The 24,414-nt window shown below is 41.8% G+C and overlaps 1 protein-coding gene across 1 annotated transcript; it reads right to left on the bottom strand.

Annotated features, from left to right (window-relative positions):
- Positions 1–735: 735 nt before the first annotated feature.
- LOC130367366 (olfactory receptor 1G1-like) lies at positions 736–21,101 on the bottom strand. Its single transcript, XM_056569781.1, has 2 exons — positions 20,976–21,101; positions 736–1,680 (listed from the first exon to the last, which is right to left on the bottom strand). The coding sequence occupies exons 1-2, from the start codon at positions 21,099–21,101 to the stop codon at positions 736–738; spliced, it is 1,071 nt and encodes a 356-aa protein (XP_056425756.1).
- Positions 21,102–24,414: the final 3,313 nt, after the last annotated feature.

Raw genomic sequence — 24,414 nt, 5'->3', positions numbered from 1 at the left:
ATTAACGAAATATTTTTATAATTCGGACATTTCCACACACGGCGATACCATATATGTTTATTTTTATTTACACAGTTTTTTGTTTTTTTTTGAAAAGAGGGGTGATTCAAACGTTTATTAGGGAAGGGGTTAAATGATCTTTATTAATTTCCTTTTTACCTTTTTTATTGCAATTTTATAGTCCCTATAAGGGGCTATAACACTGCACACACTGATCTTTTACATTGATCAAAGGTTTCTCATAGGAAACCATTGATCGATGATTCTGCCACTTGACTGCTCATGCCTGGATCTCAGGCACTGAGCAGTCATTCGGCAATCGGACACCAAGAGGTAGGTAAGGGAACCCTCCTGCTGTCTTACAGCTTTTTGGGACACTGCAATTTCTCTGCGGCTGTCCCGAACAGCCTGCTGATCTAGCCGGGGGTAGTTTACTTTCACTTTAGATGCGGCGGTCAACTTTGAATGCAACATCTAAGGGTTAATAGCGTGGGGCACTGCTATCAATGCTGCTCGCTATTAGCCACGGGTCCCGGCCGTTGTTAGAGGCCAGGCCCGACCCGCTATGAAGCAGGGCCACACCGTAGCCCTGCGTTATACAACGTGAGCAGACTAAGGACGTACAGGTATGCCCTTGGTCCTTAAGAGGTTAAAAACAATACATCAAGAATGTGAGTCAATAGGTACAAGGCAATTACTAGTATAGGAATACTCCCATTTCAGTTCCCCTTTGTGTTACATGCTCTTTAAGTATAGTTTTACTTTTGCCATTGCATTCAATACATCTTTATTTCTTAGACTGTACACCAAGGGGTTTAACATTGGAACCACAGCCACATATATAAAGGAGAGCAGCTTGTCGTCTTCTCTAGTACGGGTTGACTGTGGTTTCATGTACAAGAAGATAATAGGTCCATAGAATAATATTACTGTTGTAAGGTGGGAAGTACAGCTGGAGAAAGCTTTACGACGACCCTTAGAGGATTTGATCTTCAGTATGGTAGAAATGATGTAGACATAGGATACTACAATGCAGGAACAAGGTAGGCATCCAATCATTGCACTTTCGATAGAGATTAAAATATCTCGGCTCATGGAGTCACTGGCAGAGAGCTTGTTTAGTGTCTTCAGATCACAAAAAAAATGGTCAATTTCATTGGAGGAGCAGAAAGAGAGAAAAGAGGCAAGTAAGGCATGCAATAAAGCGTTAAAGGTACCGATGAGCCAGGAAGCCACAGCCATTGTAAGTCTCACCTTTTTTCTCATGATCATTGTGTACTGCAGAGGCTTACAGACTGCCACATACCGGTCATAAGCCATACATGTCAGGATGAACATATCCGCCTGTCCGCACAATAATAAAAAATACAGCTGAGTTATGCAGCCTTGGAATGAGATCCTTTGATCTTTGGTTACAATGATAGAAAGTAACTTCGGAAGAGTTACGGACACAAAGGCGATATCTGCACTGGAGAGATTACAAAGGAAGAAATACATAGGAGTGTGCAGCTGGGAGACCAAACATACAAGGGCGATAATGATCACATTCCCAATGACTGTCACCAAATACATAAACAACACACCAATAAACAATGCAATCTGTCCAGTCGCAGTGGTGTTAAAAGCTAAAATATTAAATTCCTTTACTTTACTGTTTGTGCAGTTATTTATCTTGACTCCCTGAAGAAAGATGTACTAAGTTATTGAAACAGAAAAATATGTCCTTATTCATGTGCACACAGATCTTGTCAAGGAAAGATGGGGAGTTCAAAGACATACTATACATATGTTTACATAAATTTCACATAGATGTATGTGCCTTTACATAAAAAAACATCTATAACAAACCCATGTGGTACATTTAAATAAAGGGAAAATCCTATCCTGGCTGCCATGTTCTTGGGCAGAGGGTCACATTCTGCTTCAGGGACACAGTTTTCTTTATTACACTGGCATAGAAAAAAAAAGACCTCCCTTGGCCAGTAATTGGCTAAGCAGCAGTATGATGTATTAGTCCCCAGCACCAGGAAGAGGACCACACTGGAAGAAGGGGCAGCAACTGGAAGCACTGTGGGAGCTGCTGGAGTTTTGTCCAGGTTTTTTCTATGCTGGCAGTCTCGACAGGATTTAAAAAAATAATCACTTCAAATTTGAAGAAAAAAAATCCCATTGTCAAAAATAGAATTTCTCTAATGTTAACACCGTCATGACACAGGGTGTACATGTACACCTGGTTTCTAATGCTTGCTATCAGCAGCCAACATCGACGTGATAAGTTATGTCTAGCAAAAACCCTTCAGAGGAAGCTATCAAGACCTCCCTTTAGTATGTCAAGTCCAAGTCTGAACAGATGTAACAAGGCAGAGGCTGCAGCACTCCACTGAGCACAGAAGGCCCTTCATACAGCTGAGACGAGGATGTCAATTTATAATTTATAAGAACATTTTATTTTGTTTTTCTACTAATCATGGCTTATGAAAAACAACATTTTGGGTCTCCATGCTATCCAGAACATAATCCTGTTCAGCTGCAGCATATTTTTTGTCCAAGCTGAAGCACAGGCTGGAACAAAGTCCAATAAGGGAGGGCGGGACTAAAACTCCTCTGTGCTCACTCCTGTCCTATCAGACTGCAGCATGAGAACAGAGAGGATGGGGTTAAAGAGCAGCCTGCTGTGATTTGATGAAGAGACCCAGCACACCACAGCAGACTCAGGGAGGAAGATAAGACATGAGGAGTGAGGACACACCCGCTCAAGGGCACAGGATGACAAACCAAGTAAGCAACAAAAAGAAGGTAGAAATATAGGTGCTAGAAACATGATTAGGTACTGATTTAGTGGGATATGACAGGTACTCTTCAGCCATAAGTGCTGTGTGCACATCTCAGCAGGGAGTATCCGAGGGCTAAATTAGTATTGTTAAAATGCCATGCAAAGGTCTTCCATGACCTTCTGTGTTGCACAATAGGTAATCTAAAACAACATATGTGAAGTGAGAAAAAAGTAAAATGGCCCAACCCCTTCTTCTGGCAATATATATATATATATACATGTACATGGCAACCTGTACCATGTAGACCGCAACTTTTTTGTACCATACACGTGTTTTAGGCATGGCCATGTATGGCTTGAGGACTTGATCTGAGAGATCAACTCCCCCCATATACTGATTGTAGTCCAGAATACAATCAGGCTTGAGGACCGTTGTTGTGGTACCTCGCACAGGGACAGGTGAGCTGCCGTTACCATGAATAGTGGTCAGCATAAGGACATCCCTCTTATCCTTATACTTGACCAGCAACAGGTTTTCATAGGTAAGGGCACGGGACTCACCCTTGGGAATAGGTGTCTGGATCACCACTCCTGGTGTAACGGAGCTTCAGAAGGCCATTAAGCCGTGTCTGGCACGGGACTCACCCTTGGGAAAAGGTGTCTGGAGGCCACCACTCCTGGTGTAACGGAGCTTCAGAAGGCCATTAAGCACTCCGCGGGCATTCTGGGTAGGGGAATATGCAAAGCAGCTCATTACATACCTTTTCAGGTAATGTTCCCTGGTATCAGCTTAGCTCCTGTTAAGGAATATAAAAAGCTTTTTATATTCCTTAACAGGAGCTAAGCTGATCCCAGGGAACATTACCTGAAAAGGTGATGTAATGAGCTGCTTTGCATATTCCCCTACCCAGAATGCCCGCGGAGTGCTTAATGGCCTTCTGAAGCTCCGTTACACCAGGAGTGGTGGCCTCGCCCTGAGGTAAATACTCATCCCCTTTTTATGTATATATATATATATATATATATATTTACATACATACATACATACACACACATACACACACAAACACACACACATATATACAGTGATGACTCCCTCTTGCTGACAGGTGCAGTTGCAGTATAGAGGCACGGAAACAGGACTTTTCAAATCAAAGCTCACTGTTTTATTCACACTTGGCAAACAGCAAACAGTCTTAAATGTAGATCAAAGAAAAAGTAACAAAAGTCCACCTGCGTTCCTTAGGTGTTTGTTCACACCTGAGTCCATGCCATGTGGCATCAAGCAAGTCTTTTCCAAGCCTCCAGGCACTCTGCTCACCAGCTTCCCCACTCCACAAGGAAGATCTCCAAACTCAGCTCTCTGGCAGTGTGTGCTGCAACATGCAAATCCCCCTCATCTGGTGGAACAGCCTGCCTTTAAGGCCAACAAAAGGCGGCCTTGATTGTGGAGAATGGCCCCCACCCAACACTTGACCATTTGCAGTAAGAGCCGTCCCGGATTGGCTTTCCAGCCATACTACAGCAACAGTGTCAGTCTGCATTGTAACACAGACACTGTAAAATTATCGGCTCTTGCTTCACCAAGGCCAGGAGCCTTGGTGACACATACAGACCATTAACCACAATGCCTTTCAACTTCTCACATACCCCCCCCCCCTTTGTTCAACCCTGAGGGAATGAGCACTTGTGCAACAGTGAACTCGGGATAGGGCATCGGCGTTGCCTAGCAACCGACCTGCCCTGTGTTCAACCCCAAACTTGGAATTCTGCAAAGACAAAAAAACCCTGGTGACCCTGGCATTGGCACATCCACTTCAGGGGGGAATGATCCGTCACGAGACGAAACTTCCTCCCCAACAGATAACCACTTAATGGCCAGGCACTCTCTCTCCACTATACTATACCTGTCTTGGCCAGGGTCAGTTTGCGGCTGAGAAAGACTACGGGATGCTGTTCCCCGTTGACTTCCTGTGAGAGTACAGCACCGAGACCTACCTCAGAGGCATCGGTCTGTACCACAAATTCCCTTTTGAAGTCGGGTGTCACCAACACCGGAGACCCACATAGGGCCGACAGGCCGAAGTGGAAAACACCTGCTCTGCCTGTTCGTTCCAACGCACCATTATGGACTTGCGTCCTTTCAGGAGGTCTGTTAGGGGTGCAGCCACCGTAGCAAAATGGGGGAGGAATCTCATATAGTAACCCACCATTCCCAGAAATGACTTCACCTGTCGGGTAGTGACAGGTCGTGGCCACTTCCGAATGGCCTCTATTTTGTTTACCTGGGGTTTGACAACTCCACACTCAATGACATACCCCAGGTATTTTGGCTCTTCTAACCCTATGGCACATTTTTTGAGGTTAGCAGTTAACCCAGTCTTCCTAAGGGAGTCTACCACTGCCTGCACTTTATGAAGGTGACTTTCCCAGTCTGTACTGTGAATGATGATCTCGTCCAGATAGGCTGAGGCATACCGACGATGTGGCCGGAGTACAAAACGTATCGGGAGCACCATGTAGACCAAAGGCTAACACCTTGTACTGGAATAAACCTTCTGGTGTGACAAAGGCTGTTTTCTCTTTGGCAGCCTCCATCAAGGTACCCTTTTGTGAGGTCCAAAACAGAAAAATACTGAGCCTGTCCTAGCTTCTCAATAAACTCATTAACTCGGGGCATGGGATATGCATCAAACTTGGAAACCTCATTAAGTTTGCGGAAATCATTACAGAACCGCAACGTACTGTCTGGCTTGGGTATTAACCCGTACAGGACCTTGGGCGTATGCATACGCCTTCTGTACCTGGGTCTTAAGGACCCAGGGCGTACAGGTACGCCCGTGGGAATTCCGGTCCCTGCCGGGCAGGGATCGGACTGGGGTGACTGCTGATATCAATCAGCAGGCACCCCGCGCAAATGCCAAGGGGGGTCATCAGACCATCCCATGTCGGTGATCGGCGCAAATCGCAAGTGAAATCGCACTTGCGATTTGCGCAATTCCGGGTCTTACGGGTCACGTGTGACCCGATGACCCGGAGATACAAGGTGATCGGGGGGTGTAGAATACACCCCCTATCACCTACTGTATCTATGGGGAGGTGGCGATTTCGCCACCCCCCCAGGAGAGCTGCTATTGGTTGCCAATAGCAGCCGGCAGGGGAGGGGTTAAACGGCATCCTCTGCAGCGCTGACCGTTAGCTGGGTTCAGTCAGCGGTCAGAGCTGCAAGAGGAGCCAGGGACCCCCCCTCTGCCCCCCATCAGATCGCGTCAGGAGACCCGAAGATTCCCTAGATCAGGGACACAATCAACCAGAGGGAAAAGTAGGGAAATCCATGTAATAAAGTAAAAAAAAAAAAGTAAAAAAAAAAAAAATCCCCCCCCCTGACCCCCTAATAGGGCTCGAGAGTACGCCTCATCTTTTTTTAGCGTGACCCGGGCCCTATTAGGGGTTCAGGGCACTGCGATCTGCCCCCCCCCCTTTTTTTTGGCCGCAGCCGTTTTTTTTTTTTTTGCTCACATAACGGTGTGTGATTACTAATCACACACCGTTATACATAGTTACACCAAGCACTTACTACACCCCCCCCCCTCCACTGTAGATAAAAGGCGATGGCTCGCTGGGCATTTTCGGCGGCGGAGGCATACGCTTTTCTTGCCTCCGAATCCGAATCTGCCAGTGAGGACGAGGAAGATCCAACATTCCTGTGTTCCTTGTCCTCCTCATCATCTAGTAGTGATGATGAGCCCCCCAGAAGGCGGCGGTGACGCCGCCAGGCGAGGCCACGCACCGCCCATGAAAGTGCCCCAGTGGCTGGCACTAGTGCGAGTGGTGATGCCGCTCGTACTAGGAGTCCGACCCCCCAGGCGAATTTACCGGAGCTCCCTTCCGGTGAACCTGTCTGGAGACTCCCAGAGGGTTATCAGCCACGGGTTCCGGAGTTTGTTGGCGACTCCGGAATCCGGATGGACACGGCTGGGTTCACTGAATTTTACTATTTCAGTTATTTTTTTCAGTGACAGCCTGGTCAATCTAATGGTGGAGCAGACGAATCTGTACGCCAGGCAGTTCATCGCCCACCACCCAGATTATTTTCTGGCCAGGTCCAATGAATGGTACGCCGTCAGTGCAGCAGAAATGAGGACATTTTGGGGCCTCTTGCTGCATATGGGCCTGGTCAAAAAGCCCAGTGTCAGGCAGTACTGGAGTGGGGACACCTTCTACCAGACCCCGCTGTACAGTATGGCCATGACACGTAAGCGGTTAAAGGCTATTTGGAAATGCCTTCATTATGCAGATAATGAGGCATTTCCACCATGAGGTGATCCCGCCCATGACCGGCTTTACACTTCACTTTGGGTCCAAATTTTTGGAGGCCTACATACCGCTTAGGTAGCTCTCGGTTGATGAGTCTCTTATCAGTTTTAAGGGAAGACTCATCTTCCGCCAGTATATTCCCTCGAAGCGGGCGCGGTATGGCGTGAAGCTCTATAAACTTTGTGAGAGTACCTCCGGGTACACTCTCAAGTTTAGAGTGTATGACGGACGAGATTCCCGTATTGAACCCCCAGATTGTTCCACCACTCTGGGTGTTAGCGGGAAAATCGTTTGGGATCTTATGTACCCATTGCTGAATAAGGGTTACCACGTGTACGTGGACAACTTTTATACCAGCATCCTTCTCTTCACATCCCTTGCCGCCAGATCCACGTCCGCTTGTGGGACCGTGCAGAGAAACGAGAGAGGCCTCCCTCTAAATTTGATCCAGACACCTATTCCCAAGGGTGAGTCCCGTGCCCTTACCTATGAAAACCTGTTGCTGGTCAAGTATAAGGATAAGAGGGATGTCCTTATGCTGACCACTATTCATGGTAACGGCAGCTCACCTGTCCCTGTGCGAGGTACCACAACAACGGTCCTCAAGCCTGATTGTATTCTGGACTACAATCAGTATATGGGGGGAGTTGATCTCTCAGATCAAGTCCTCAAGCCATACATGGCCATGCGGAAAACACGTGTATGGTACAAAAAAGTTGCGGTCTACATGGTACAGGTTGCCATGTACAACTCTTTTGTACTGTATCGGAACGCTGGCAACACAGGGACATACCTCCAGTTCCAAGAGGAAGTCCTAAAGGTCCTGATCTTTGCTGACTGGGAAAGAGCAGGCCGGACTTCCCAAAAAACTGGAGTTATAGGTGCCAGGATCGTCCCAGGCCAACACTTTCCAGGTGAGGTCCCCCACACTGGAAAGAAAGGACGATCCCAGAAAAAAATGCAGAGTGTATAACAGGAGGGGATACGGAAGGATACCACCACTCAATGTGACACTTGCCCCGACCATCCGGGCCTCTGCATTAAGGATTGCTTCAGGGAGTATCACACTTCCATGGAGTACTAAATTTTCCCTCTTCATTTAAATTTTCCATAATTTGACCCCAATGTACCAAGTCCAGAGTACATTCCAAATTTTAACCCCATAAAACCACAAAATTGCCCCAAAAAACTATTTCATAAAAAAAAAAAAAAAAAAATGGATAAGACCTCTGGGGGTATTTTTTCCAAAAATGGGTCATGGGTCACTGAGTCACTATCATCGGGGACTTTTTATGTTGCCTCAAATGCACAGCGCTCTCTCTCCACCTGAGCGGGTGCACATTTGAGGCCACAGGTTAGGGACGGCCACACACGTCACATTCCCAGAATGATGATTCAGAGCATAGGGTTTGGGGTGGGCATTTTTTTTTTGTTTTGGCTATGCTCTGGGTCATCAATCTGGGAACATTACCTGTTTTATAATTTTATGTCCCACTGTACCCCTTGTTAGTTATTAGTGTACCCCATATAATGCCCCTTGAGGGAGGGTCCCACTGTTCTGGCTCCATAGGCAGCTGTCTAGAAGCTCCAGGCCCCTGACTGCCCTCCTGTTCCTCAGTGACCAGTGAGCAGAGCCGAAATACGCTCAGATATGAGGTATGTCCTTACTCCAAAGAAATGTATTTACAAATTTTTTTTTTTTGCCGTTCTGGCACTAAATGTGACATGCCCCCCCATTTCAGAAAAATGTGACTCCTCTTCTGAGCATTGTAGTGCGCCAGCAGAGCCCTTGACATCCACACATGGGGTACTTCCATACTCAGAAGAGATGGGGTTACACATTTTGGGGGACATTTTCTCCTATTACACCTTGTAAAAATGTAAAATTTTAGGAAAAACAGCATTTTAGTTAAAAAAAAAAAATTCATTTACACATCCAAAGTCGTCAAACACCTGTGGGGTGTTAAGGCTCACTGTACCCCTTGTTACGTTCCTTGAGGGGTGTAGTTTCCAAAATAGTATGCCATGTGGTTTTTTTTTGCTGTCCTGGCACCATAGGGGCTTCCTAAATGGGACATGCCCCCCCAAAACCATTTCAGCAAAATTAGATTTTCAAAAGCCAAATATGACTCCTTCTCTTCTGAGCATTGTAGTGCACCAACAGAGCACTTGACATCCACATATGTGGTGTTTCCATACTCAGAAGAGATGGGGTTACAAATTTTGGTGGGCATTTTCTCCTATTACCCCTTGTAAAAATGTAAAATTTGGGGGGAAACTAGCATTTTAGTAAAAAAAATGAATCATTTACACATCCAACTTTAACGAAAAGTCGTGAAACACCTGTGGGGTGTTAAGGCTCACTGGACCCCTTGTTACGTTCCTTGAGGGGTGTAGTTTCCAAAATAGTATGCCATGTGTTTTTTTTTTTGCTGTCCTGGCACCATAGGGGCTTCCTAAATGGGACATGCCCCCCCAAAACCATTTCAGCAAAATTAGATTTGCAAAAGCCAAATATGACTCCTTCTCTTCTGAGCATTGTAGTGCGCCAACAGAGAGCTTGACATCCACATATGTGATGTTTCCATACTCAGAAGATATGGGGTTACAAATTTTGGTGGGCATTTTCTCCTATTACCCCTTGTTAAAATGTAAAATTTTGGGGGAAACTAGCATTTTAGTGAAAAAAAAATCATTTACACATCCAACTTTAACGAAAAGTCGTGAAACACCTGTGGGGTGTTAAGGCTCACTGTACCCCTTGTTACATTCCTTGAGGGGTGAAGTTTCCAAAATAGCATGCCATGTGTTTTTTTTTTTTGCTGTCCTGGCACCATAGGGGCTTCCTAAATGGAACATGCCCCCCCAAAACCATTTCAGCAAAATTAGATTTGCAAAAGCCAAATATGACTACTTCTCTTCTGAGCATTGTAGTGCGCCAACAGAGCACTTGACATCCACATATGTGGTGTTTCCATACTCAGAAGAGATGGGGTTACAAATTTTGGGGAGCATATTCTCCTATTACCCCTTGTAAAAATGTAAAATTTTGGGGGAAACTAGCATTTTAGTGGTAAAAAATAAAAAATAATTTACACATCCAACTTTAACGAAAAGTTGTTAAACACCTGTGGGGTGTTAAGGCTCACTGTACCCCTTGTTACGTTCCTTGAGGGGTGTAGTTCACAAAATAGTATGCCATGTTGTTTTTTTTTTTTTTGCTGTCCTGACACAATAGGGGCTTCCTAAATGCAACATGCCCCCAAAAAACATTTCAGAAAAACTCACTCTCCAAAATCCCTCTGTCGCTCCTTCCCTTCTGAGACCTCTAGTGCACCCGCCGAACACTTGACATACACATAAGAGGTATTTCCTTACTCAAGAGAAATTGGGTTCCACATTTTAGGAAGATTTCTCTCCTTTTACCCCTTGTAAAAATTAAAAAAATGGGTCTACAAGAACATGCGAGTGTAAAAAATTAAGATTTTGATTTTTCTCCCTCAATTTGCTGCTATTCCTATGAAACACCTAAAGGGTTAACAAACCTTTTGAATGTCATTTTGAATACTTTGAGGGGTGCAGTTTTTATAATGGGATCTTTTGTGGGGCATTTCTAATATAAAGGCCCTTCAAATCCACTTCAAAACAGAACTGGTCCCTGAAAATTTTCGATTTTGAAAATTTTGTGAAAAATTGAAAAATTGCTGCCATACTTTGAAGCCCTCTGATGTCTTCCAAAAGTAAAAACATAGAGAGAGGGAGGAAGGCGCCTCATGTGCGGGATCAGTAGATCTTGTTGGTGGGGGTAGGGGACGGTAATTCCCAAGCCGCTTACCAAAGTTGGTTGTGCGCCCACACACAACAAGGTAAAGTGCAGAAGAAGTAAAGAAGAAGGTCCACTGCAGCCCTCCTGGGTAAGAGTAAAATCAAAACCGAAAGACCAGGGAGTCAGGAGTTTGTCTGGCGCAGAGAGGAACCATCAGGCAGCCAAGTAAAATCAATGGATTTATTAGATGCAACGCGTTTTGCTGCGCATGCGCAGCTTCATCATGCGTGACAAGAGAAGGCTGGTAACAGATATATATACCTCCAGGAATTAACCATTAGAGTACTTTTTGAAAGAATTGTTACATAAAATTACAAATCCACATATGAATGTGAAAATGTATGGAAAATATATAAATAGATATAAATAAATATAAATAGACAAAGGTCGCAAAAATAATACTGAAACAATAATGTAAAAACACAATGGAATCATATAAACATATATATATATATATATATATATATATATATATATAATACAATTATCGCATGTGGTGTGAATATACCGCCACAAGGAACTCAAGCAATCACACCGCCTAGTCACTGGTGCGGCATTCAACAACGCAAGTTGGATATTATTTTAATATATATAATATAAGAGACCTATAAGGTGCTATATATGTTAGTTCAAAAAAGTAAAAAATGTATTTGTATATCACTGCATTATTAAATGAAAAATAAATAAACAGTGCGATAAAACAAATCGCAACTAACCAGAGGGTGATGTATGAACTAGAATAACTAGTGCGGTATTGAATACAGCACCCGGCGAAAACGTAGGGTGTGAATATTCGTAAAGATCCAAATTTACAAACCTTATAAAAATAAATAAAAAATGCTGTATGCAGAAAGGAAAACAAAAAGCAGAACATGGATAATAAAACATAAAGAATAATAGATACCCAATGGGGCGCTCCAGGGTGAACAGCACCGAAGGAACAACGAAAAAAACAATCAAGATATAATATTTTGGAGATTAATACATTGGAAGAAATGGAAAGTTTTTAAACCCTAATTTATCAGATTATTTAACTGTATCGATACATTCATTAAAACCTTGAGGGTGCAAAGTGTGTAGTTTGTGGATCCAGAAGGATTCACGATTATTTAATCTTTGTATTCTGTTAGGTAAATGAATGGTGATAGTTTCTAAAATAATTAATTTTAAAGTTTCAGTATTTTTTTGATGGTGAAGAGTGAAGTGTCGGGACAAACTATGCAACAAAAAACCATGTTTTATGTTCCATCTGTGCTTGTTCATCCTGGAGCGCACTGTTTGTGTGGTGCGGCCAACGTATTGGCGGTCGCAACCACAGGTTAATAGATAAATAGCAAAAGTAGTGTCGCAATTTAGTGAATCTTTTATTTTAAATATTTGATGTGTGAAAGAGGAAGAAAAAGTATCAGTTTGGATGATCCATTCGCAACAAAGGCAGCGACTTTTTTTTACAAGGGAAACAATACGGTTTAATGGAACAGGTGTTCTGTGGTGTACAATGTTCGGAAAATCTACTGGGGGCTAATAAATTGCTAAGATTTTTGGAAAGTCTGTAAGTGACATTAGGAACCGGGGGAATTATTTGGTTTAGAATTTTATCATTTTGAATAATGGGCCAGTTTTTAGTTAGTATTTTTCTGATATTAGATGCCTCAATATTGAAGTTCGTAACAAAGTTATATCTAAAGGGATTGTGAGGTTGATTGGAACTAGATTTTTTGGAAATAGGTGTAACCAGATCAGATTGTTTTTTATCCTTCACCTTCATGTATGCCTTAGTTAAGAGCGATTTAGGATAGCCCTTCTGTATGAAGCGTTGTTTTAAAACCTCAGCTTGAGAAATAAAATCTGAATCAGAAGTACAATTTCTACGAATTCGTAAATACTGTCCGAATGGCACCCCTCTTAGCCAGCTTGGATAATGTGCACTGTCGAACTGTAAAAAACTGTTAATATCTACAGATTTGAAAAAAGTCTTCGTGGAAATAGTGCCATCGCCTGTTTTATGGATGTCAAGGTCTAAAAATTGAATGGAGTTTTCTGCATAATGCATAGTAAATTTTATGCCCCATGTATTAGTATTCAGCTCATGTACAAAGAGGTCAGCTTCATGTCTGGTGCCTACCCAGATTAAGAAGAGGTCGTCAATATAACGACGAAAGAAAAAAACAAACTTAAAATATAGGGACTGTGCCATAACTAAGGACTCGAATCGCCCCATGAACAGATTTGCGTAACTGGGGGCGAATCGAGTCCCCATGGCACAGCCCCTGTTCTGCTGGTAAATGGTATGATTGAATTCAAAAACATTATTAAGAAGAATAAATCTAATGGACTCCAGTAAAAATTCTGACTGACTGGGGTTTAGTGAGGGATCCTCTTGTAAAAAATGTTTAATTGCAGGAACACCTAAATCGGTGGAGATGTTAGAATAGAGGGAGCACACATCCAGGGTAAGAAAACTATAATGGGGGGGTAAGGATAGGGCATGTAGTTCAGAAATGAGCTGAGCTGAATCTCTCAAATAGGATGGTAAATGTAAAACAAAAGGTTGGAGAAATAAATCTATAAAATGAGAAAGGTTTGCGGTAATTGAACCAATATCAGAAATAATAGGTCTACCAGGGGGATTGGTTAAACATTTATGTAATTTGGGTAAATAATAAAAAATAGGTAGATTATAATTTTTAATATTGAGAAATGTGTGCTCCCTCTTATCCAAAAATTGATTTTCTACAGCTCCACCTATAAGCACACAATATTGTGAAAAAATATGAGGAGAAGGGTCATTGGAAAGCGGGGTATAATATTCAAGATCTGATAGGATTCTGAGGGCTTTTCCGAACATTGTACACCACAGAACACCTGTTCCATTAAACCGTATTGTTTCCCTTGTAAAAAAAAGTTGCTGCCTTTGTTGCGAATGGATCATCCAAACTGATACTTTTTCTTCCTCTTTCACACATCAAATATTTAAAATAAAAGATTCACTAAATTGCGACACTACTTTTGCTATTTATCTATTAACCTGTGGTTGCGACCGCCAATACGTTGGCCGCACCACACAAACAGTGCGCTCCAGGATGAACAAGCACAGATGGAACATAAAACATGGTTTTTTGTTGCATAGTTTGTCCCGACATTTCACTCTTCACCATCAAAAAAATACTGAAACTTTAAAATTAATTATTTTAGAAACTATCCCCATTCATTTACCTAACAGAATACAAAGATTAAATAATCGTGAATCCTTCTGGATCCACAAACTACACACTTTGCACCCTCAAGGTTTTAATGAATGTATCGATACAGTTAAATAATCTGATAAATTAGGGTTTAAAAACTTTCCATTTCTTCCAATGTATTAATCTCCAAAATATTATATCTTGATTGTTTTTTTCGTTGTTCCTTCGGTGCTGTTCACCCTGGAGCGCCCCATTGGGTATCTATTATTCTTTATGTTTTATTATCCATGTTCTGCTTTTTGTTTTCCTTTCTGCATACAGCATTTTTTATTTATTTTTATAAGGTTTGTAAATTTGGATCTTTACGAATATTCACACCCTACGTTTTCGCCGGGTGCTGTATTCAATACCGCACTAGTTATTCTAGTTCATACATCACCCTCTGGTCAGTTGCGATTTGTTTTATCGCACTGTTTATTTATTTTTCATTTAATAATGCAGTGATATACAAATCAATTTTTTACTTTTTTGAACTAACATATATAGCACCTTATAGGTCTCTTATATTATATATATTAAAATAATATCCAACTTGCGTTGTTGAATGCCGCACCGGTGACTAGGCGGTGTGATTGCTTGAGTTCCTTGTGGTGGTATATTCACACCACATGCAATAATTGTATTATATATATATATATATGTTTATATGATTCCATTGTGTTTTTACATTATTGTTTCAGTATTATTTTTGCGACCTTTGTCTATTTATATTTATTTATATCTATTTATATATTTTCCATACATTTTCACATTCATATGTGGATTTGTAATTTTATGTAACAACTCTTTCAAAAAGTACTCTAATTGTTAATTCCTGGAGGTATATATATCTGTTACCAGCCTTCTCTTGTCATGCCTGATGAAGCTGCGCATGCGCAGCGAAACGCGTTGCATCTAATAAATCCATTGATTTTACTTGGCTGCCTGATGGTTCCTCTCTGCGCCAGACAAACTCCTGACTCCCTGGTGTTTCGGTTTTGAAAAGTAAAAACATGTCAACTTTATGATGCAATCATAAAGTAGACATGTTGTATATGTGAATCAATATATAATTTATTTGGAATATTCATTTTTCTTATAAGCAGAGAGCTTCAAAGTTAAAAAATGCCACATTTAAAAAATTTTCATCAAATTTTGGAATTGTTCACCAAGAAACGGTGCAAGTATCGACAAAATTTTACCACTAACATAAAGTAGAATATGTCACGAAAAAACAATCTCGGAAACAGAATGAAAGGTAAAAGCATCCCAGAGTTATTAAGGCTTAAAGTGAAAGTGGTCAGATGTTCAAAAAATGGCCGGGTCCTACAGTGAAAATTGGCTGGGTCCTTAAGGGGTTAAGGATTGGCCCACTCACTCTTCGACTCCTCGATTACATCACATTTTAACATCTGTTGTACTTCTTCCGAGATGGCTTGTCGCCGCAACTCAGGTACCCGGTATGGTTTCAACCGTATTTTTACCTGAGGTTCAGTGACAATGTCATGGAGGATGACAGAAGTACGTCCAGGAAGGTCTGAGAACATATCGGTGTTCCTACTGATGAACTCCCCTGCCTCCTGAGTCTGTGCAGAGGAAAGGCTGTCAGCAATTTTCACTGTGGCAACTGCATCCCTCGCACCAGACTGAGGGACAGGAAACTCCACCCCAAACAAAACTGTCCAGGGGCTGTCATCCACACTAGTCTACCTATCTTTCCAAGGTTTCAACAAGTGTACATGGTACACTTGTTCTTGCTTCCTCCGCCCGGGCTGGTGTACCCTGTACATCACCTCCCCTACCTTTTCGGTCACTTCGTAAGGACCTTGCCACCTAGCCAAAAACCTACTGTCGATCGTTGGTACCAGAACCAGAACCCGTTCTTCCAGGTTAAAATTCTGTACCAGAGCCTGGCGATTATAGACTCTATGCTGGGCTCGCTGAGCTGCCTCCATATGTTCTCTAAGGGCAAAACTGTTTCCATCTGCTCTTGTTCCAACACTTCTTTGGCTATGTCTAACAGACCATTCGAATGTCTGTTGTGCAGCAGTTCAAAGGGCGAGAACCCAGTAGAGGCCTGGGGAACTTCTCGCACTGCGAACATGAGATAGGGCAGCAAAATATCCCAATTCTTTCCATCTCAAGCCACCACCCGCTTTAACATATTTTTTTAATGTTTGATTAAACCTTTCTACCTTCTGTGGGTGGTACACGGTGGTCGTTAGCTGTTTTACTGCAGTAATTTACTGAGCTCCTTCATTACCTTTGACATAAATGGGGTGCCCTGGTCAGTCAACACCTCTTTTGGTAAGCCCACTCAGGAAAACATCTCCATTAGCTCCTTAACTATGAATTTAGCCGTGGTATGTCGCAGAGGTAATGCTTCGGGATACCGAGTCACATAGTCCAGGACTACCAGGATGTGTTGGTGCCCCCTAGCGGATTTCGGCAACGGGCCTACAAGGTCCGTAGCGATCCATTCAAATGGGACCTTGATAATCGGGAGGGGGACCAGGGAACAATAGTAATGTGGCTGCTGGGCAAGAGTCACAATACCTTTCAACCTCCTTATACACGCCGGGCCAGTAAAAACGCTGCAAAATTCAGTCCTTTGTCTTCTGCTGGACCAGGTTCCCCCCCCCCCCCCAGAACATGTTGGTGGGCTAATCCTAACACAAGCCTCTGATATGCTTTATGCACCACCAATTGTTCCACACTCCCACCCCGTACCTGGTTTATCCAGTACAGCATCCCTTGGTGGACCACAAAACTGGGGTATACAGTCTCTGCTCCCGGTTGTTGTGGTGCACCTTCTACAATTAATAAATTTTTCAACCACAATGCCCTTCACCTTCTCACTTTATTTATGTATATTTATGTATATGCAAAGTGGCATTTTTTTTCTTTTTTTATAGGCTTTTTTTGTGGAACTTCAAAATGTCTAATACAAATCCATATACAAGATGAACCTTAACCCCTTAAGGACTGAGCTCTTTTTCACCTTAAGGACCAGAGCATTTTTTGAACATCTGACCACTGTCACTTTAAACATTAATAACTCTGGAATGCTTTTACTTATCACTTTTCGTGACATATTCTACTTTAAAATAGTGGTAAAATTTTGTGGTAACTTGCATCCTTCCTTGGTGAAAAATCCCCAAATTTGATCAAAAAAATGAAAATTTTGCATTTTTCTAACTTTGAAGCTCTCTGCTTGTAAGGAAAATGAATATTCAAAATAATTTTTTTTTGGTTCACATATACAATATGTCTGTTTGCATCATAAAATTTATGAGTTTTTACTTTTGGAAGACACCAGAGGGTTTCAACGTTCAGCAGCAATTTTGACATTTTTCACAAAATTTTCAAACTCACTATTTTTCAGGGACCAGTTCAGTTTTGAAGTGGAATTGAAGGGTCTTCATATCAGAAATACCCCACAAATGACCCCATTATAAAAACTGCACCCCCCAAAGTATTCAAAATGACATTCAGTAAGTGTTTTAACCCTTTAGGTGTTTCACAGGAATAGCAGCAAAGTGAAGAAGATTCAAAATCTTCATTTTTTACACTCGCATGTTCTTGTAGACCCAATTTTAGAATTTTTGCAAGGGGTAAAAAGGAGAACATTACCCAATTTCTCTCGAGTAAGGACATACCTCATATGTCCATGTAAAGTGTTCGGCGGGCGCAGTAGAGGGCTCAGAAGGGAAGGAGCGACAAATGGTTTTTGGGGGGCATGTCACCTTTAGGAAGCCCCTATGGTGCCAGAACAGCAAAAAAAAAAAAAAACACATGGCATACCATTTTGGAAACTAGACCCCTCGGGGAACATAACAAGGGGTAAAGTGAACCTTAATACCCCACAGGTAATTCACGACTTTTGTATATGTAAAAAAAAAAAATGCTTGGTTTCCCAAAAATGTTACATTTTTAAAAAGGGTAATATCAGAAAATACCCCCCAAAATTTGAAGCCCAATTTCTCCCGATTCAGAAAACACCCCATCTGGGGGTGAAAAGTGCTCTGCTGGTGCACTACAGGTCTCAGAATAGAAGGAGTCACATTTGGCTTTTTGAAAGCAAATTTTGCTCTGGGGGCATGCCGCATTTAGGAAGCCCCTATGGTGCCAGAACAGCAAAAAAAAAAAACCACATGGCATACCATTTTGGAAACTAGACCCCTCGGGGAATGTAACAAGGGGTAATGTGAACCTTAATACCCCACAGGTGATTTAAGACTTTTGCATATGTAAAAAAAAAAAAAAAATTTTACTTTAAATGCTTGGTTTCTCAAAAATTTTACATTTTGAGAAAGGGTTATAGCAGAAAATACCCCCCAAAATTTGTAACACAATTTCTCCCGAGTACGGCGATACCCCATATGAGACCCTAAACTGTTGCCTTGAAATACGACAGGGCTCCAAAGTGAGAGCGCCATGCGCATTTGAGGCCTAAATTAGGGATTTGCATAGGGGTGGACATAGGGGTATTCTACACCAGTGATTCCCAAACAGGGTGCCTCCAGCTGTGGTAAAACTCCCAGCATGCCTGGACAGTCAGTGGCTATCTGGCAATACTGGGAGTAGTTGTTTTGCAACAGCTGGAGGCTCCGTTTTGGAAACAGTGGCGTACCAGACGTTGGTCATTTTTATTGGGGAGGGGAGGGGGGCTGTGTAGGGGTATGTGTATATGTAGTGTTTTTTACTTTTTATTTTATTTTGTGTTAGTGTATTGTTTTTAGGGTACAGTCGCACGGGCGGGGGTTCACAGTAGTTTCTCGCTGGCAGTTTGAGCTGCGGCAGAAAATTTGCCGCAGCTCAAACTTGCAGCCGGATACTTACTGTAAACCTCCGCCCATGTGAGTGTACCCTGTACTTTTACATTGGGGGGGGGGGGAATACCTCCAGCTGTTGCAAAACTACAACTCCCAGCATGTACGGTCTATCAGTGCATGCTGGGAGTTGTAGTTTTGCAACAGCTGGAGGCACACTGGTTGTGAAACACAGAGTTTGCTAACAAACTTATTGTTTTGCAACCAGTGTGCCTTCAGCTGTTGCAAAAGCTACAACCCCCAGCATGTACGGACAGCGGAAGGGCATGCTGGGACTTGTAGTTATGCAACAGCTGGAGGCATACTACTTTGGCTGGGGGTTGTATTTATGCAACAGCTGGAGACACACTGGTTTGCTACTTAATTCAGTGTTTCACAACCAGTGTGCCTCCAGCTGTTGCAAAACTACAACTCTCAGCAGTCACCAACAGCCAACGGGCATGCTGGGAGCTGTAGTTATGCAACAAGCAGATGCACCACTACAATTCCCAGCATGCACTTTAGCTGATTGTGCAAGCTGGGAATTGTAGTTATACAAAAGCTGAAGGTACACTTTTCCATAGAAAAATGTGCCTACAGCTGTTGCAAAACTATAAGTCCCAGCATGCCCATAAGGGAATGCTGGGAGTTGTGGTGGTCTGCCTCCTGCTGTTCCATAACTACAGCTCCCAGCATGCCCTTTTTGCATGTTTGGAGCTGTTGCTAAGCAACAGCAGGAGGCTGTCACTCACCTCCAACTGCTGCTCCACGCCGCCACGCAGGTCAGTCCCTCGTCGCCGCCGTCGCTCCTGGGGCCCTGATCCCAACAGGGACGTCGGGGATCGGGGTCCCCAGCTCCCGGGGTCTTCTTCCCGCAGCTGCTCACGTCCTCCGGAAGAGGGGCGGAGCGGGTTGCGGGAGTGACACCCGCAGCAGGCGCCCTGCTGGCTATGGCTGTTCGGGGCCGTCAGAGACTGAATTGTCCAGCGATCTGCGGCCATCGCCGACATGGGGGGACATAATGACCCCCCTGGGTGATATGCCGGAATGCCTGCTGAACGATTTCAGCAGGCATCCGGCACCGGCTCCCCTCCAGCTAGTGGCTGGGGCTGGAAATGCGCAGGGCGTATCCATACGCCATGTGTCCTTAAGGACTTGGAAACGGGGGCGTATGGATACGCCCTGTGTCCTTAAGGGGTTAATAAAATGCACCCCTTAAATGGGTACTCTGGTGGAAAACATTTTTTTTTAATCAACTGGTGCCAGAAAGTTAAACAGATTTGTAAATGACTTCTATTAAAAAATATTTACCCTTCCAGTACTTTTTAGCAGCTGTATCCTTTTTTGTCTTGTCCACAGTGCTCTCTGCTGACACCTGATGCCCGTATCAGGAACTTTTCAGAGCAGGAGAAAATCCCCATTGCAAACATATGCTGCTCTGGGCAGTTCCCGACACAGACAGATGTGTGAGCAGAGAGCACTGTGGACAAGGCAAAAAAGAAATTAAAAAATAAAAGAATTTCCTCTGTAGCAAACAGCTGCTAAAAAGTATTGTAAGGGTAAAGATTTTTTAAATAGAAGTAATTTACAAATCTGTTTAACTTTCTGGCACCAGTTGATTTAAAAAAAAAAAATGTTTTCCACCGGAGTACCCCTTTAAAAATATCTTTCCAACTCCGGTCCAAAACCAGTCTCTAAGCAGGGTAAGTTCTAGAGTCTTCAACTAACATAATTGTAACATTTGTGTAGATATTTCACATGATGGTTTTTATTTTGTAGAAACCATATTATAAATGTAAAGTTTTTCTTTTAGATTATTTTAAAATGTACTAGAATAAAATAAAAAAATATAAAAAATTATAAAACAACATTTGTACGTAAATTTTTTTTAAGGTTATGTAAAAACATTCAAGTTTTTAATTGCAATTATTGAATACAAAGCCAGAAATTGGTTTAATAGGTTTGGCACTAATTTGTCGATACAGACAGGAAGTGCAGGTGACACTGATGACAATCATACTTACCTGATCCCATTCCGTGCTGTGTTTCTTTGGCAATCCTCTTCGGTATCTTCCACTCTGGGCCCGACTTGGAGCATGGTCGGCTGTTCTCTGCGGGGTTCTGCTGCTAGCAAACAGTAGCTGTAACATCACTAAGCTCCGCCCATGCTATCAGCCTCCGAAACCCGTAGCTAGTGCCAGACATCACTGATTTCGTTGATGCACAGCATTAACCCTTTAGAGGCCATGATCAAAGTGAATCCCTGCATCTAAATTTAAAATAAACAATCCCGGCTGCTCAGTGGATTTGATCAAGATCACTGTGGTGAAACCGAGGTGTCCTGATCAGCTGAAAGGACAGAGGGAAGGCCCTTACCTGCCTCATTGCCGTCAGTTCGGTGCCTCGATGCTCCAGTCAGCCATGGCAGGCTGCAGCAATCGAGCACCAATAACACCCCCCCCCCTTTCCCATTATTTTTTTATATGTAAGCAAAAATAAAGATAACCTTATATTTATGAAAATATAAGGTTACTTTAACTGCACGGTCAATGGCATATACGTAAAAAAATATCAAAGTTCTAAATTGCGTATTTTTGGTCACTTTTTATACCATAAAAAAAGGAATAAAAAGTGATCAAAATGTCTGATCAAAACAAAAATGGTACCAAAAATGAGCCCTCATACCGCCCCGTACACGGAAAAATAAAAAGTTATAGGGGTCAGAATAGGACAATTTTATATGTATTAATTTTCATGTAGTTTTGCATGTAGTTATGATTTTTTCCAAAAGTACGACAAAATCAAACCTATATAAGTAGGGTATCAATTTAATCATATGGACCTACAGAATAAAGATAAAGTGTCATTTTTACCGAAAAATGTACTGCGTAGCAACGGAAGCCCCCAAAATTAACAAAATGGTGTTTTTTCTTTAATTTAGTTGCACAATGATTTTTCTTTCCGTTTCACCGTAGCTTTTTGGGTAACATGACTGATGTCATTACAAAGTAGAATTGGTGGCGCAAAAAATAAGCCCTCATATGGATTTTTAGGTGCAAAATTGAAAGGGTTATGATTTTTAAAAGGTAAGGAGGAAAAAACGAAAGTGCAAGAATGGAAAAACGCTTAGTCCTTAAGGGGTTAACCTTAATGACCTACAGAATAAAGATATAGTGTCATTTATACTGAAAAGTGCACTGCATAGAAGCAGAAGCTCCCAAATTTTACAGTATGAAGTTATTTATTTATTTTTTCAATTTTGCCCCACAAATAATTTTTTTTGTTTCATCATAGATTTTGAGCTGAAAAGATTTATGTCTTTACAAAGTACAATTGGTGGCACAAAAAACAAGCCCTCTTATGGGTCTGTAGGTGGAAAATTGAAAGTGTTATGATTTTTAGAGGGGGAGGAAGAAAAAACTAAGGTGCTAAAATGAAAAATGGTTCTCAAGGGGTCAAAAAGAGGGGAAGTCTCAACCTTTTCTGTATAGGTGTCTTCCAATGATGGTATGTTCCTGGCTTTGAATATAATAATTGCAATTAAAAATGTAAATGTGTGAAAAGAGCTTAAAGGGGTACTCCGGTGAAAACCTTTTTCTTTTAAATCAACTGGTGCCAGAAAGTTAAACATATTTGTAAATTACTTCTATTAAAAAATCTTAATCCTTCCAGTACTTATTAGCTGCTGAATGTTACAGAGGAAATTCCTTTCTTTTTGGAACACTGATGACATCACGAACACTGTGCTCTCTGCAGACATCTCTGTCCATTTAAGCAACCATGCATAGCAGATGTATGCTAAAGGCAGCATGGTGGCTCAGTGGTTAGCACTGCTGCCTTGCAGTGCTGGGGACTTGGGTTCAAATCATTATTATCATAATAATGTCAGCAGAGAGAACTGTGGTCGTGATGTCATCAGAGAGCATTCCAAAAAGAAAATAATTTCCTCTGTAGTATTCAACAGCTAATAAGTACAGGAAGGATTAAGATTTTTTAATAGAAGTAATTTACAAATATGTTTAACTTTCTGCCACCAGTTGATTTAAAAGAAAAAAGGTTTTCACCGGAGTACCCCTTTAAAATGAACACTTTCCATCAGCCGTTATTCTATATTACTCGCTGTGAGATATTTTGAATGAATCCATAAAAAAAAAAATGATTATTGCAGCATTATGGTATAACCTGGTTCATATGTACATTTACATTAGTACTGTTTACTTACCATCCTTTTTTCTAATTTGCTTTAAATGTGCAGTATCTTAATGTATTGTTTGTCTATATTCAGTTTCTACACATGTTGAAATGTGTCAAAAGTAAGAAGATTATGGATCCACCTGGATTGAGATTCAACAAAACGGAGGTGAAATGTTCAATGTGTTTCCTTTGTCTGGACTCAGAATGAGTTGTTGGCTCCTGTTATATAGGAAAGATTTCAGCACAGATCTTCTCTAGTGAATATATTAGTTATATTATGAAAATTATGAAATTATTACAAAAAGTCTCAAGACACTGAGCATTTAGTTCCCTAAAGGAGTTATTCAGGAATAGAAAAAAGGGAGCTAATTTCTGCAAAACACACCACACACACAGACATATTAAAATATAAACAAAATTCTTTTATGGACCACTTTTACATGATGTTTTCCTCCTGTGTTATGCTATGTTATGTCTGACCTTTGTTTTCTCAAAATTTTTCTTTCAGTTTAAAGATTTTCTTGTACGTAGTTTTAAAACATATGCTAGAAAAAAAAATGTAATAAATAAATTACAAAAATGAACATATATATATATATATATATATATATATATATATATATATATATTGTGGCAGTGTGGCAAGGAAAGGGTGTATTTCCCTTGCTATCTCTGCAGAATGCTCCACCTGTGGCCTGATTAATGAGGTATCAGGAAGGGAAAGTGTGTGTTTTAAAAGGAAAAGAGACAGAATAGTTGGGGCTCTTCCTAGGAGACAGCATGTGGGCTGTAGGGAAGAGACAGAGCCTGCTGAGGAGTACACAGCCCGAGCTATGAGGGGCTCAAAGAAAGTGATAAGAAATGTGAGTAGAAGGTTGCAGGGGACATATGTTTAACCGGCTGAGGGAAGCTCAGTGGTTGTTAGTCAGGACAAGCTAATCTGTTTAGTCAGTGACCAGACGGTCTAGGATTTTGTTTTGTTCCTGCTTTTTGTTTATTTCTTTCCCTGCAACCTGTCTAATAAAACTGGCAAGGTGCCAGATTTGCATTATAAGCATTTGTTTGCCGGTTTATTGAGAAGAAACGCATCCTGTGGCGTGGTCCAGGACGATCCCAGAGCTAATCCCCAAGACGGATCGTCACAATATATATATATATATATATATACAAAAGGAAAAATAGCCAGCACAACTACCTGATACACGGGTGCACACTGCTCTGGCACATACAAAGTATATAGACAAAGAAGATTGCAGCAGCACACATTTG

This window comes from Hyla sarda, chromosome 4 (genome assembly GCF_029499605.1).
Source record: "Hyla sarda isolate aHylSar1 chromosome 4, aHylSar1.hap1, whole genome shotgun sequence".
Taxonomy (NCBI): domain Eukaryota; kingdom Metazoa; phylum Chordata; class Amphibia; order Anura; family Hylidae; genus Hyla; species Hyla sarda.
The sequence above is the reverse complement of the archived record's forward strand: the minus strand, read 5'-3'. Positions and strand labels throughout refer to the sequence as shown.